We start from the raw sequence: 13,550 nt of genomic DNA, 5'->3' as shown, positions 1-13,550 counted from the left end.
TCCATATATGGTATGCGGTAGAGGTGGGGTCAAGTCATAAGATTATACTACCTGTGCAGTGCGGATGTACATTCAGTGAAACGACTGTAGGCTATCCCCCTAGTAATTTAGCTTTTAGAAAAAAAATACAATATTGTACTATGTCTATTTGTACATTTTTTTCAACACACCACACACACGTGCTCACACATACACACATACCTAGTCCCCTGCCCCAGAATTGTTAATTGAATATTGATTATATCTGTATTATATTCTTATATCCTTATCAATAGTAATAACATGATTTATAATGTAAAACATTTTCTTCTCACCTACTACTAGTACTACTTCGGTAAGAGAGCAAATGAGAGTGAAGAAACCAGTGGGTATTACTTGTGGTCATCTTGAGGTGTTAAGATAAGAGTCCTTATCTTGTTGGACAGTCTTACAAGTAGCTGGAAGCATCTTCCACAAACCATCTTATTTAAAACAGGTCTTTCCCACCCTAGGAAAGGGAGGGGTCAAGTGGAGGAGTGGGCTGGTATGAATATGTGACTACTAATGAGATGGTCTTCATAAAGAACTTTAGAATTTGGGTATGAATATGGGGACACAAAAAAGGCATGAACAATGGCATCACCTAGCAACTCTCATCTGAAGGAATTTCAGTGTCAAGTCCTCTTTGTGAGGCAGCGTGTACGTGGACAGGAGAGCCCCTTGAGCTGAGAGCCAAACATAGACAGCCGTCCTCACAAAGACACAGAAAAATCTACTGAAGAAGACAGACATTGTCTTGTCTTATGTTACCATACATGGACATTAATCATACAACAGACGGAAGGAACGTTGTTGGTTAAAAATGTATTAACAAGTTAAGTACGCTTTGGACTATACAGTGCATTCGGAAAGTATTCAGACCAGTTTCCTTTTTCAAAATGTTGTTACGTTACAGCCTTATTCTAAATTGGATCAAATTAAAATGTTCCTTCATCAATCTACACACAATACCCCATAATGACAAAGCAATAACAGGTTTTTAGATTGTTTTTTGCAAATGAAAAAAATTAATAAACAGAAATATTACATTTACATAAGTATTCAGACCCTTTACTCAGTACTTTATTGAATCACCTTTGACTGCGATTACAGCCTCGAGTCTTTTGGGTATGACACTACAAGCTTGGCACACCTGTATTTGGGGAGTTTCTCCCATTCTTCTCTGCAGATCCTCTCAAGCTCTGTCAAGTTGGACGGGGAGCGTTGCTGCACAGCTATTTGCAGGTCTCTCTAGAAATGTTCGATCGGGTTCAAGTCAGGGCTCTGGTTGGGCCACTCAAGGACATTCAGAGACTTGTCCCAAAGCCACTCCTGCATTGTCTTGGCTGTGTGCTTATGGCCGTTGTCCTGTTGGAAGGTGAACCATTGCTCCAGTCTGAAGTCCTGAGCACTCTGGAGCAGGTTTTCATCAAGGATCTCTCTGTACTTTTCTCCGTTCATCTTTCCCTCGATCCTCACTAGTCTCCCAGTCCCTGCCACTGAAAAACATCCCTATGGCATGATGCTGCCACCACCATTCTTCACCGTAGGGATGGTGCCAGGTTTCCTTCAGACGTGACGCTTGGCATTCAGGCCAAAGCGTTCAATCTTGGTTCTCACCATCTGAGAGTCCTTTAGGTGCATTTTGGCAAACTCCAAGAGGGCTTTCATATGGCTTTTACTGAGGAGTGGCTTTCGTCTGGCCACTCTACCATAAAGGCCTGATTGGTGGAGTGCTGCAGAGATCGTTGTCCTTCTGGAAGGTTCTCCCATCTCGATAGAGGAACTCTGGAGCTCTGTCAGAGTGACCATCGGGTTCTTGGTCACCTCCCTGACCAAGGCCCTTAACCCGATTGCTCAGTTTGGCCAGGCGACCAGCTCTAGGAAGAGTCAAGATGATTCCAAACTTCCTCCATTTAAGAATGAGGGAGGCCATTGTGTTCTTGGGGACCTTCAATGCTGCAGAATTGTTTTTGGTACCCTTCCCCAGATCTGTGCCTCGACACAATCCTCTTTTTCTTATCTACTTTTTTATATATTACATTTTTGTTTTTGTCAGTATGTCAGTGTGATATATCTGTTGTTTGTAACAGTGTGTTATTTGTGAAAATGTAAATTGCATTTTCAAGTTTGTTAGGGACTCTTGGAAGATTCGTCCAAAATGAGGACTAAAATAGATCCTAATAAAATAAAATCAAACCATAAACACACATCTAGGTCCTGTTGAGCTCACTTGATAGAACATGAGGTGAGAATCAGTGTGTATGTCATCAATGGCATGTTTTAAAAAATCTGTATGCACTTTTTTCTTTCAAACAAGTGTAATTTCATATGGGATGATTCAATGAGAGGCTTCAAAATCATTTTAAAAAATGAAGATATTGATTAACTTGAAAATGTGGACATTCCATGCACATGGAGAACATTGCATCTGGGTATTCATAAAAGGCTTCTAGTTATTTACACTCTTCTGTCTGCAAGATCTGCTTCATGTATTGAAAGGTTCCGATATTGAGTGAGGCGGTTTCTGTTGTCAGTTTGTCAGTGGTGCTCAAATCAAATCAAATCAAACCAAATCAAACCAAATCAAATCAAATTTTATTTGTCACATACACATGGTTAGCAGATGTTAATGCGAGTGTAGCGAAATGCTTGTGCTTCTAGTTCCGACAATGCAGTAATAACCAACAAGTAATCTAACCTAACAATTCCTAACAATTGCTAGAGAGGTGTCAAAGGTTAACACCCTCTGGAGGTATGCAAATGATCTATTATAATAAAGTCTTCCTAATCCTCCTATGGAGCATGCGTCCTGCTAGAGAAGAGTGTTAAACCCCTCCCCCCTCCCCCCTCCCCCGGCTGGTACCCATCCCACCCCCCCTCTCTGCTGGTTCCCTGCTACTTTGGGATCTGCCAACACAAAGACACTTCACACTGGGGGCTGGGCCTGCATTTCGAGGGTCAGCGAACAGCGGCAGCATCAATGCCATGTCATTCAGGCTCTCCCACACCCAGACCCACAGCTTTTCTTGCATCTCTCGTGCTTTGAGCAAACAGAGAGGTGGAGCACTATTGTGAAGGCCGGGGAGTTTTTGTGTAATGCTCACATGAAATGCGCCTACTGTTTTGCACAGTTCTCACGGTTAGGGTGCCCAGACACATAGTTAGTCAATGATGAACCTTTGCCAGTTTGATGAAACGTAAAATTTAAGCCACCGCCTCTGTCAGTGATTTCTATTGAGTTTGTTCTGGTTGCTGAATACTCTATCAGTCATTGTTAATCACTTAAATAATCCTTAAAACAGATTGTGTGTGTTTGGGGGAAAGTTGAAGGACCAAACTACATACAAAGCGTCTGAAGGACTAGTTAACAGAAAATCTTCTTCGCAAGTCACTTGCTCCAGTAAAACAAATGGGGGCTAGGTCCATGGCTAAGTACCTCTAGATTTCCATCTATAGTATAGAGTGGTGTTGCACACCTGTCAACAAGGACCCCATGTATTATCTAAGAATGAGAGGGGCTTTGTTTGTCTTACAATGTACTCTTAAGTTTATCACACTGAAACCCAAATCTTTTCAGCACCTCTCACAACTGGAATTTGGGCGGCGTTTGTGTGTGTTTTGAAAGGGACTTTTTTTAAGGGTGGTGTTCAGAAGCAAAGAAAAGAGCCTGTTCGGACATGTTTTCACTCTATGGATGCAAGAAATGTGAGTATGCAGTTGAAACACACAAACAATTACTCACACAAGGGAGAAGTTTAACTATGACTTCACTCTTTGAACAGTCATCATCACTGCCAGCATCTGCATCACTGCAGCATATTACCTATCACGGCTGATTGGTGGTTAGCAGAATGAAAGACTTCTAGAATGAGTTGATGGAACTGTTTAGACAAAGCACATTGTGTTTAGGAAAGACACAGTGATGGTGGTTATCAAGTTTAAGAGTCAGTCCAGGGTAACATGTTAAAATCCCCTCCTGTAGTGTGGTGCCAAATACATATGCAATGATAAAATAATTGAAATAACAGTGAATCCAAATGAGAGAGTTTTGAAGTAATTGAAGGGGCAAGTGTTTTATTTGAGATCACAAAAACTGTAATTACATTTTACAGTATTTACTTTACAAAGAAAGTTAATAACAAATTGAATGAGACATATTTTTCTTATCTTGCACTTGTCCTTTGTATCAGTACATTCTACCAGATGAAGATGAGTAGCAGTTTGTGTTTTTAGGTTCAGTCCCTGCCCCCAGATCTAGTGTGGAACGTAGAGGGGGAGCCAGAGCACAAACGAAAGTGAAATGTAATTTGGTAAATAGCCGTAGTAAATGTGATGTGTGTTGGCCGAGGGGGCCTAATGTAGATGAGAGCAGACATTCATATGCGTTCGTTTGTGTGCTCGGCTTGACGACGTCTGCCCTGAAGTCTGAACAAAGGGAAGGAAGGTAGCTAGGGGCTGGGTAGAAGGCCTGGTGGGAGGAGGTGTTAGAATACAGTGGCCCTCCAGCTGTGTCTTGCGGCTCTCAAGTCTTGGGTTATGGCAGGGACAGCTGGGCTAGCAAACTCTGTATGGGCCCATTCTCTCTCTCTCTCTCTCTCTCTCTCTCTCTCTCTCTCTCTCTCACACACACACACATACACACAGACACACACAGACACACACACATAGACACACACACAGAGACACAGACACACACACACACACACACATACTCAGGAAGCACTGTTTACATTTCACAGTGGAAGGCTACTTGGGAGGGCTCTGGGGTATGGCCACTGGACCTAAAGCTGAGTGTGTGTGGTGTGTGTATTGGCAAGATTTAATATAGTGTTATAAGTAGCTTTCGTGTAGTTGAAGGTCAATATGGTGTTTTCAGGGAAAATTGCATGACCTTATCTGATAGTTTTTGTGCAGGGAGGTTGATTTAAGATGACTACAGTCTAAATCTGTCATGTGGTAAAGACTGCAAGTATTGAAAAAAGGCCAAAAGAGCTCTTGGTTCCACCTGCTCTTGGTTCCATAGGCACTGAATGATGGCATGAGACGGCTGATCAGCTGATGCAGTACGAACAAATGTTTCAGGATACAAAACCAAATATGTCATTTATTTGAATATCTTATAAGAGTCATTATCTAGTTAAAGAAAATATGTGGTGGTAAATGTTTATTTTTTTGGTGGTAAATGTTTATTTGGTTGTTGTATCATTCTTTTTCTGGTGCATAGCCAAGACTAATTCCTAAAGAATATTGAATTTACTGTATGGCAATTTTGAGTTAGTTTCTCAATATTTAACAATACATGATCATGATGTAATGTAGGCCAGGCATTTTTACCATATTTTATAATCTTGTTATTTTATTTTTTATTTATTGTATATATTATTCTATAACAAAAGAAAAAGGCAGGGGGGTAGAGTGTTACCAAAGTGACTCTACAAAGTACAGTACCTCAGTTGGAAATTCTAAATAACTGTAGTACACCAGTAGAGGGCAGTCATGTGTAGAAGTTGGAGAGATGGGAGCCCTGAAGACAAGGGCCAGAGGTGTCAACCACAGGCGGCTGGTGGCACCTTCATTGGGGAGGACGCGCTCATAGTAATGGCTGGAATGGACTGGTATCAAACACATCAAACATATAGTTTCCATGTGTTTGATACCATTCCATTAACTCCATTCCATAATTTATTATGAGCCGTCCTCCTTTCACCAGCCTCCTGTGGTATCAACTAAACTGGGATTTTAAATAAATGGGATAATATAGATTAGAGGGTCAACATTTGTCATTATTTGTTTGATTTTAAACAGTGTTATTGAATAATTGACTACTATTGTAGCATATGATATGAATACCATTAACCTCTTTCACATTCAAATGCCGAAAGCATGTTATGTTGATTGTCAGAGAAGCTGGCATTAGCAAGACTATGTCAGTTCAGACGCACTATTTCACTAATAGCCTAGGCGACAGGCTACTGCCATGCTCGGCTTTCGTTTTCTTCTTCAATTCCCAACAACTGTCAGACGTAACTTTTGTGTAGTTTCAGGTGAACAACCGCACTCTTTTTTTTCTTGTAAAATTTTCATAGAAATCTAGAGCAACACAAATAAAATGCATTTGCATCCGACCTAATGGTTTAATGCAGGATCCCAATGTAACTGACTGAACAATTACGCCTCTGGTGAAATGTACGGGCTATTTGGTATGGTCACATAACTGTGAAACGCATAATTTATTCAAGCGCTCGGATGTCACATGACTGCTCTAGGAAGTGTCTTTTGACATAAATATCGATGGATGCGATCTTTCATCGAACTCGACTGTCGAGGGAGAAGGTAAACTTAATTTCCATAGAATGTATATCTTTTTTGTATTTTTTAAAAATGTTTAGACTAGGTTAGTTTGAATAGTTTGAGTGAGCTGGATTAGTTTATTATTTTTTATGTTCAGACTAGGTTAGTTTGAATAGTTTGAGTGAGATGGATTAGTTTATAATTTTTTATGTTCAGACTAGGTTCGTTTGAATAGTTTGAGTGAGATGGATTAGCTATACAAAATGAATTTATTGTGATTGTAAATGGACAGAAACGCTGTTGTTGGGTAACATTGTATCCATCTACTGCATGGCTGAAGTCAGACAGCTAGCAGGTGTAACTGTCAGACCTATTGTATGGGCATAGATTGTGTTGGCAGGGCCATAGGTGAGAGAACACTATTCATAACAAATATATCATATTTTAGCCAGGGTTATTTAGTCCCTTTTTGTATTTCAGTCAGAAATTAATAGTAGGAGAAAATAGTATCCAAAAGCTAGCTATTATTGCTTATTTTTCAAGGTTTAACATATAATTTGGATGTAAATGTGATAAACACACTAGACAGAAGGTGGATATTAAACCATTTGGTTCTGTTTTTTAGTTGAGTGAAGGCTTCAAGGCTCAATACATTTGCACTGGGTGGGTTATGAGTTTCTACAAAGTTCCACATTTATTGAGTGTAGGCTACTGTATAATTTCAGGATGGTACATTTTTGACTTTCCAATATCCAGCCTTTCAGATCATCTGGAGGACTGTGTTGCAATTCTCTAATGTCCTCAGAGGCAGACTGGGTTAACAATGTGAGCACTGTTGTTATTCATCAGGCTGCTATGGGCTATCTAGTTTTTCCCCCACAATAGAACTTTTGAGAAGTTATAAATTCAATGGTTTGTTAGTTCTGCACTTATCATGAGTTAATACTTAATCGTTACTCAAAATATGTATTTATAGTATTTTGTACACTATTTACTGGGACTGAGTTGATCCCTCATAGTCATAAATGAGTCGTTCTGTATGAAAATGGGACAACTATATATCCATGTAATTTTTTATTTCCCTGAAAGGTCAAAGGCATTTTCTCAGGGGGATTGGGATTTAGACACGTGGGATAGGTATCTCAAATTATTATTGAGATGGTTCCTATATCTTTGCCACTAGTCTAACTTACAATGTGTATACAGTACAGAGCAAGTCTTTATGTCACTGTCAATGAAATCATTATACAATGTGTGGTCTTAAGTGTGGTAAAGGAGGTTTTGGTTACCCAAAGTTTCAGGAACTTAATGCCATGGATATTTGTTCACACTGAATGACCCGGCCTATGTTTATCCTTACTCCTCTTTTTTATTGATCAACATCCTGCAGTCAGAGCTGTGATCTGGGTTGTTTGGATAGGACCACTCCTTAATCTTGACTTACTGTCAGCTAAAAATGTAAATGTTTTAATAAGTTTCCATCCATTCCAATAGTATTTGATTCCCAGAAGAATTCAGCGGCATTGACTTTTGTTGTTTGCTGTGTAAACTTCAATACTAGACTATGATTTCAGACGTTACAGTAAAGTTACGCAAGCTGTTTACGGTAGATGCCTCGTCTGTTTATCTTGTAAATGTTGACTTAGCCACACTCTTTTCAATGGGCTCAGTCTAGAAACCATTGTCTCTCTCTGCAATTTGAGCAGTCCGGTTGTCTCTAACTTTCCACCCCAAAACGTAGGCCTCGGGGTTCAACCACTTGAATACAATCAATGTGAAGAACATTTACCACAGGATTGACATGTTATCTACTGACAGAGTAGTTCCCTCACTTTGACACAAAAAATAAATACTTTTACCTATAGATGAACCTATGACAGAGACATGTAAGAAGATTATGTTGGGGGGTGATGTTGTAGTTCATGGAATAGCTAAGAGCTGACACCTTGCACCCACAAACCAAATATGCCACATTATAAAAGTAGGCTAGGCTGCCTCACAGAATTCCTGCTTGCATTGGCGGAAAACCAATCCACGACTGTAATCAATGTGTGTTTTAAGTGGGTAATTCAGCCACTGTGATTATGGGTTAATAACGTGGAAATACTTAGCAATCCACAACCGGTCTGTAAATCCCCTTTTTGAAGTTCTCTGATTGTTCTTGCTCTGTCTCTCTCCTGTAGGAGCTGATCTGTGTTGGACCAGAGAATGTGGAAGGTTGTGTGGGCAGCACTGCTGCTTCTGGCCACCGTGTGTGTCCAGAGAGGCTATGCCAAGGAGGCCAAGGGAGCACAGAGCCTAGGGCACGTGTCAGTGGTCATAGTGGGAGGTACAGGTGACTTGGCTAAGAAGTACCTGTGGCAGGGCTTCTTCCAGCTGTACGCTAACCAGGTCAGTAGCGGCTACAGCTTCTCCTTTTATGGCGGAGGCCTGTCGCCCAACGATAAGGCCACGCCGATCCTGTTTGAAGTGCTGAAGGGAGTGGTCTGTCCTCGGGAGTTGTCTGTGGAGCGCTGTGCCCTGGTGAAGGAGCAGTTCCTGAGGCTGGCTGAGTATCGGCAGCTGAAGACTTCAGAGGACTACCAGGCCCTGGGCAAACACCTGACAGAGCAGCTGAGGCAGGAGGGCATAGTGGAGGCAGGCAGGCTGTTCTACCTGTCAGTGCCAGCCTTCGCTTATGCGGACATTGCAGAAAAGATCAACAACAGCTGCAGGCCGACCGACGGGGCGTGGTTGAGGGTGGTGCTGGAGAAGCCATTTGGCCATGATTTCAGTAGCGCCCAACTCCTGTCCACTCAACTGGGTGCCTCCCTCAAAGACAACGAGATGTACAGGATCGACCACTATTTAGGGAAGCAGGTGATGTAGGCCTCTTGATCAGTCCATACATAGTAGGTTACACTTTAACACAATACTTCACATTTGAAGCAGGTCTTTGGTTTAATTAAGCTGACCCTCCTGAAATCGTGCACTAGAATTACTTTAACATTTTTTTAAATGTTGACATGACTTATTTTATTGATTTCCCACCGTTTTATAAGTCAGAAGACAGCCTGAGTTTCCTAGGACTATGTAAACATCTTCTGGGGGGTGGTCCTTAGAAAAACATTTATCTAGCTTGACTGCTTCACGGCACACACATATGGCAAAGCAATCGCTGAATTTGTCTCGAGGAGGTGGATCTAAATACATAACTTTCATGGCTATACACTTCCTTAAACCTAAAAGAAAAGAAGTCATTTGTGTGGAAGTCAAACATTTGTTTTACATCGGAGGCAGACACATAGCATATGCTCAGAACAACAAAATGGATCCCTTTACATAGCCCTTCTCCCTTTGTCTACAGGAGGAACACACGCTGTTTAAATGGCCTAAATGTTGATTTAGACAGTCCAAAATCTGTTAAATTTGTGAACATCACTAATGTCATGATATGTTTGGTAAAGTAATAAAGAAGGTGAAATATTTTGGGTAGATAGTTATAAACAGATTCTAACTTTATACTGTATGGACATTATAAAATATGAAAAGGCTCCATTGAGATAATTTTGTATTTTTATCATATTATATTTGTAAATGTTTTATTATACTTATATTGCCTACTAGATCATATGGGTTGAAAAGTATTTTTTTTCTCAGACATAAATAAACAATTAGAGGTGAAAGCCAAAGGTCATAGGGGGGACACTACTACATTGATACAATTCTGCCCTTTTGCAAGATTGATGACTAAAACCTTAGCGAAGCAGTGCAAAACGACTGTCAACTCAACTGGTTTTTATTCTATTGTTTGTTTTTATACTCAAAAGGTTGTCTCTAAGATTTTGCCATTCAGAAGGGAGAACAGCAAGCATCTGGATCTTATCTGGAACAAGCACCACATTGAGAGAGTTGAGATTGTACTGAAGGAGACCCTGGATGCCAAAGGTACTGTATAGTTAAAGCAAGTGTATTAACCCCCTCTATAAAATATGTGATGGGGATAGTAACATCACCTGTCAGGGAGTTTTGGATTGTTTGATTTATTCTCTCTTTGTCACAGGTCGGATCGCCTTCTATGAACAGTATGGCGTGATCAGGGACGTGATACAGAACCACCTGACTGAGGTCATGACCCTTCTGACCATGGAGCTCCCATCCAACCTGAGCAACACTAAGGAGGTCCTCAAGAACAAGCTGAAGATCTTCAGTGCCTTGCAGCACCTGGACAGGAACTGTGCTGCCATTGGTCAGTACCAGGCCTACAATGCAGAGGTACAGGAAGAACTGAGCAAAACAAAGGAGTACTTCAGCCTCACCCCCACCTTCGCTGGTAAGTGTCATGAGAACGTTTGTCTGTAGGAGTTCTTCTCTTCAGCCTGTGCATTAAAGGCTTATTAAAGGAGAAATGTTTTGTCATATAGTAATAACATATGATTAGGGCCATGTGTTTTGGGCAATCATGTCACATGATCTGGTTGTTAACCTTTTATTTAAAGCTTTTTCATCAAACTATCCCCCTTTCTTTTTATGTCAGATGTTCTAGCACCATCCTCAGCCAAATGCTTTCATTTTTGGTGTAATTCTGATTTCTTGAAACGGCTTAAAATTAAGGTTAAAGTCTCAGTCATGTGACATGATAGTCCAAAACACAGGGCCCTACATGTGATACATAGATAATTAAAAAAAAAAAAAAAAAATCAGTGATAAAACTGCTTTTTCTATTTTAGGTATAATGGTGCACATTGACCTAGCCCAGTACGAGGGCGTGCCAGTCATTCTGACCTCAGGGAAGATGCTGGATGAGCGCGTAGGCTACGCTCGCATTCTGTTCAAGAATGACATCTTCTGTATCCAGAGCCACAGCAGCGTCCACTGCAAGCCCAAGCAGATTGTGTTCTACTTTGGCCACGGCACTCTGCAGTACCCAGCCATTCTCGTGAGTAAGAACCTGTTCAAGCCAGACTTGATGGACACTGAGTGGAAGGAGGTAACAGAACACAAAGATGTCAGTGTATTAGGTTTGCCCATCTCAGACTACTACGTGCTGACGCCAACGGTGGAGAGGGAGGCTTACGCAGAACTCATTTTGCACATCTTCCAAGGCCGGAAGGACAGCTTTATCAGTGCTGAGAACCTGCTGGCCTCCTGGAGTTTCTGGACACCTCTCCTGCAGAGCCTGGCCGACACCTTCACCCGCCTGTATCCCGGGGGAGCGGACAATGGCAACATGCTGGATTTCAAACTGTTGGGACGGGAGGTGACCTTCGCCAATGAGGCAGTGGTCATGGTCACCCAGGACCACATGGGCGGGTCTGGGACGGAGAGCTTCCAGGTGATGCAGGGGAAGTACCGCAGCGCTGACATGGTGTCTGCCTGGCCCGAGGAGCTCATCGTGCGGCTGGCCGCAGACCTGCAGGTCGCAGCGGAGAACGCAGTAAGGGAGGGCGGACGCTTCCACCTTGCCCTCTCCGGGGGCTCCAGTCCCCTAGCTCTGTTTCAGAGGCTGGCCCATCACCACTACTCCTTCCCCTGGAGGGACACCCACGTGTGGATGGTGGACGAGCGATGCGTGCCTCTCACAGAGTTGGACTCCAACTTCCGCACCCTGCACGACCACCTGCTCCAACACGTGAAGATGTCCTACTTCAACATCCACCCCATGCCGGTGCAGATGAACCAGCGGCTGTGTGTGGAGGAGGATAGTGGAGCGCTGCTCTATGAGAGCGACATCACCCAGTTGGTTAATGCTTCCAGCTTCCACTTTGTCCTGCTGGGAGTGGGCTACGACGGCCACACTGCCTCTCTGTTCCCAGGCAGCAAACTAGACGCACGTGGGAACAGTCTAGTAGCCTTCACCGAGAGCCCAGCCAAGCCTCACCAGCGTATGAGCCTCACCCTCAAGGCTATCAACCAGGCCCAGAAAGTAGGTGTGCTGGTGATGGGTAAGAGCAAACATGAGCTGGTCACTCAGCTTAGCCGAGTCAAGGACAACCCAAAAAATTGGCCCATCACTGGGATCCGGCCGACCAGTGGCAGGCTAGTATGGTACATAGACTATGATGCTCTTTTAGGATAGGGGATACTGTAGCAATGAAATGATGTACATTTAAATGGATTAAATTAATGATTTGCTGTAGTTTTACTCTTTTGCTGTATTTTGACCAAGAATGTAAAGTAATGATAAAGTTCTGTTGATTCCGTGCACCTTACTTAAAGTTGAAGGTAGATGTGGTATATATTTTCTTTTTCAATATACAAGATGTAGGGTTAATGTGGTGTGTGTGTGATGCACGCATGTATTTTAAAGAAGTATGATTTTTTTATCTCAGGAAAGCAAAGTGGATATGGAAGTTTGTTATTCAGATAATGAATAATTATTAAAAGACTAACTATATTTTATATAGTTGTAAAAACAGTATATTTTCTCATAAAGCTACCTGTTCTCCACTGAACCAGCATAGAATAGGATTGTTAAAAGGGGATTTTGAACTGTGAAAGGCCAATAATTTAGGTAAAAATTAATGGTCAACAGATAATGTAGGCTATAGCCATGTATTATTGTATTTGTGCCTCAATGACAAATTAAATCAAACTGCATAATGTAATGTACTATCCAGTAGATTAAATTACCACAAAGCACATTCTGATCCATTGCTGCTTTTGTTTTAATCAGTGCTCGTGAATTCAAAAAACTAAAATGATGATCAAATGTATTACTTGATATCTATGTAAAATGTCCACAGCCTTTGACCCTAATGGGTGCAATTTTCCCTATAAGCCAGCACAGTATTTCCTAATACTTCCTATTTTAATGTGAGAAAGTGAAATGGTGCTTGTATGTGGTTTTAGAAGTTGTGACGTTCCAAATGTAATACTTTTAAAATAGATTTAAAACAGGTTGATGAAGGTTGGTCGAACCGTTTCACTACGTTTACCTTAATTAAGGTCTGGATTCAATCCGTATCGCGGAAGCTCCACGTATACATTTGTAATTTCCGATTGAGCTGACATATGTAGCATTCACCGCGAATGCAGTCTCAGTGATCCCGGGAACTTTGCCTTTTTATAATTTCTATTGAGTTATAATGCAGATCTTCTGCGATACGGATGGAATCCAGCCCTAATTATACAAAGAGGTGTATGTTTAATATACTTATGGTGCTTGTGAAGAGGATTCGATTAGGTTTCAATTTGATGTTTGTAGATACAAGGTTCTATCTGACATTTTGGTTAAAAAATTGTTAGTCACATATAAT

At 41.5% G+C, this 13,550-nt stretch overlaps 1 protein-coding gene across 1 annotated transcript; it reads left to right on the top strand.

The window, feature by feature from the left end:
- The first annotated feature begins 6,301 nt into the window (after positions 1-6,301).
- Positions 6,302-12,935, top strand: h6pd (hexose-6-phosphate dehydrogenase (glucose 1-dehydrogenase)). Its single transcript, XM_039007668.1, has 5 exons — positions 6,302-6,354; positions 8,496-9,171; positions 10,122-10,239; positions 10,355-10,624; positions 11,022-12,935. The coding sequence occupies exons 2-5, from the start codon at positions 8,521-8,523 to the stop codon at positions 12,368-12,370; spliced, it is 2,388 nt and encodes a 795-aa protein (XP_038863596.1). The 5' UTR covers positions 6,302-6,354; positions 8,496-8,520; the 3' UTR covers positions 12,371-12,935.
- The last annotated feature ends 615 nt before the right edge of the window (positions 12,936-13,550 follow it).

Source organism: Salvelinus namaycush, chromosome 2 (assembly GCF_016432855.1).
Source record: "Salvelinus namaycush isolate Seneca chromosome 2, SaNama_1.0, whole genome shotgun sequence".
Taxonomy (NCBI): Eukaryota; Metazoa; Chordata; class Actinopteri; order Salmoniformes; family Salmonidae; genus Salvelinus; species Salvelinus namaycush.
This window is presented reverse-complemented; position numbering and strand designations above follow the sequence as displayed.

What these genes read in the sequence shown, in the direction of transcription:
- h6pd (XM_039007668.1), top strand. Translation starts at nt 8,521, where the DNA reads ATGTGGAAGGTTGTGTGGGCAGCACTGCTGCTTCTGGCCACCGTGTGT. An exon ending in ACCACTATTTAGGGAAGCAG is followed by an intron (nt 9,172 to 10,121) that starts GTGATGTAGGCC and finishes TATACTCAAAAG; the next exon opens with GTTGTCTCTAAGATTTTGCC. An exon ending in GGAGACCCTGGATGCCAAAG is followed by an intron (nt 10,240 to 10,354) that starts GTACTGTATAGT and finishes TCTTTGTCACAG; the next exon opens with GTCGGATCGCCTTCTATGAA.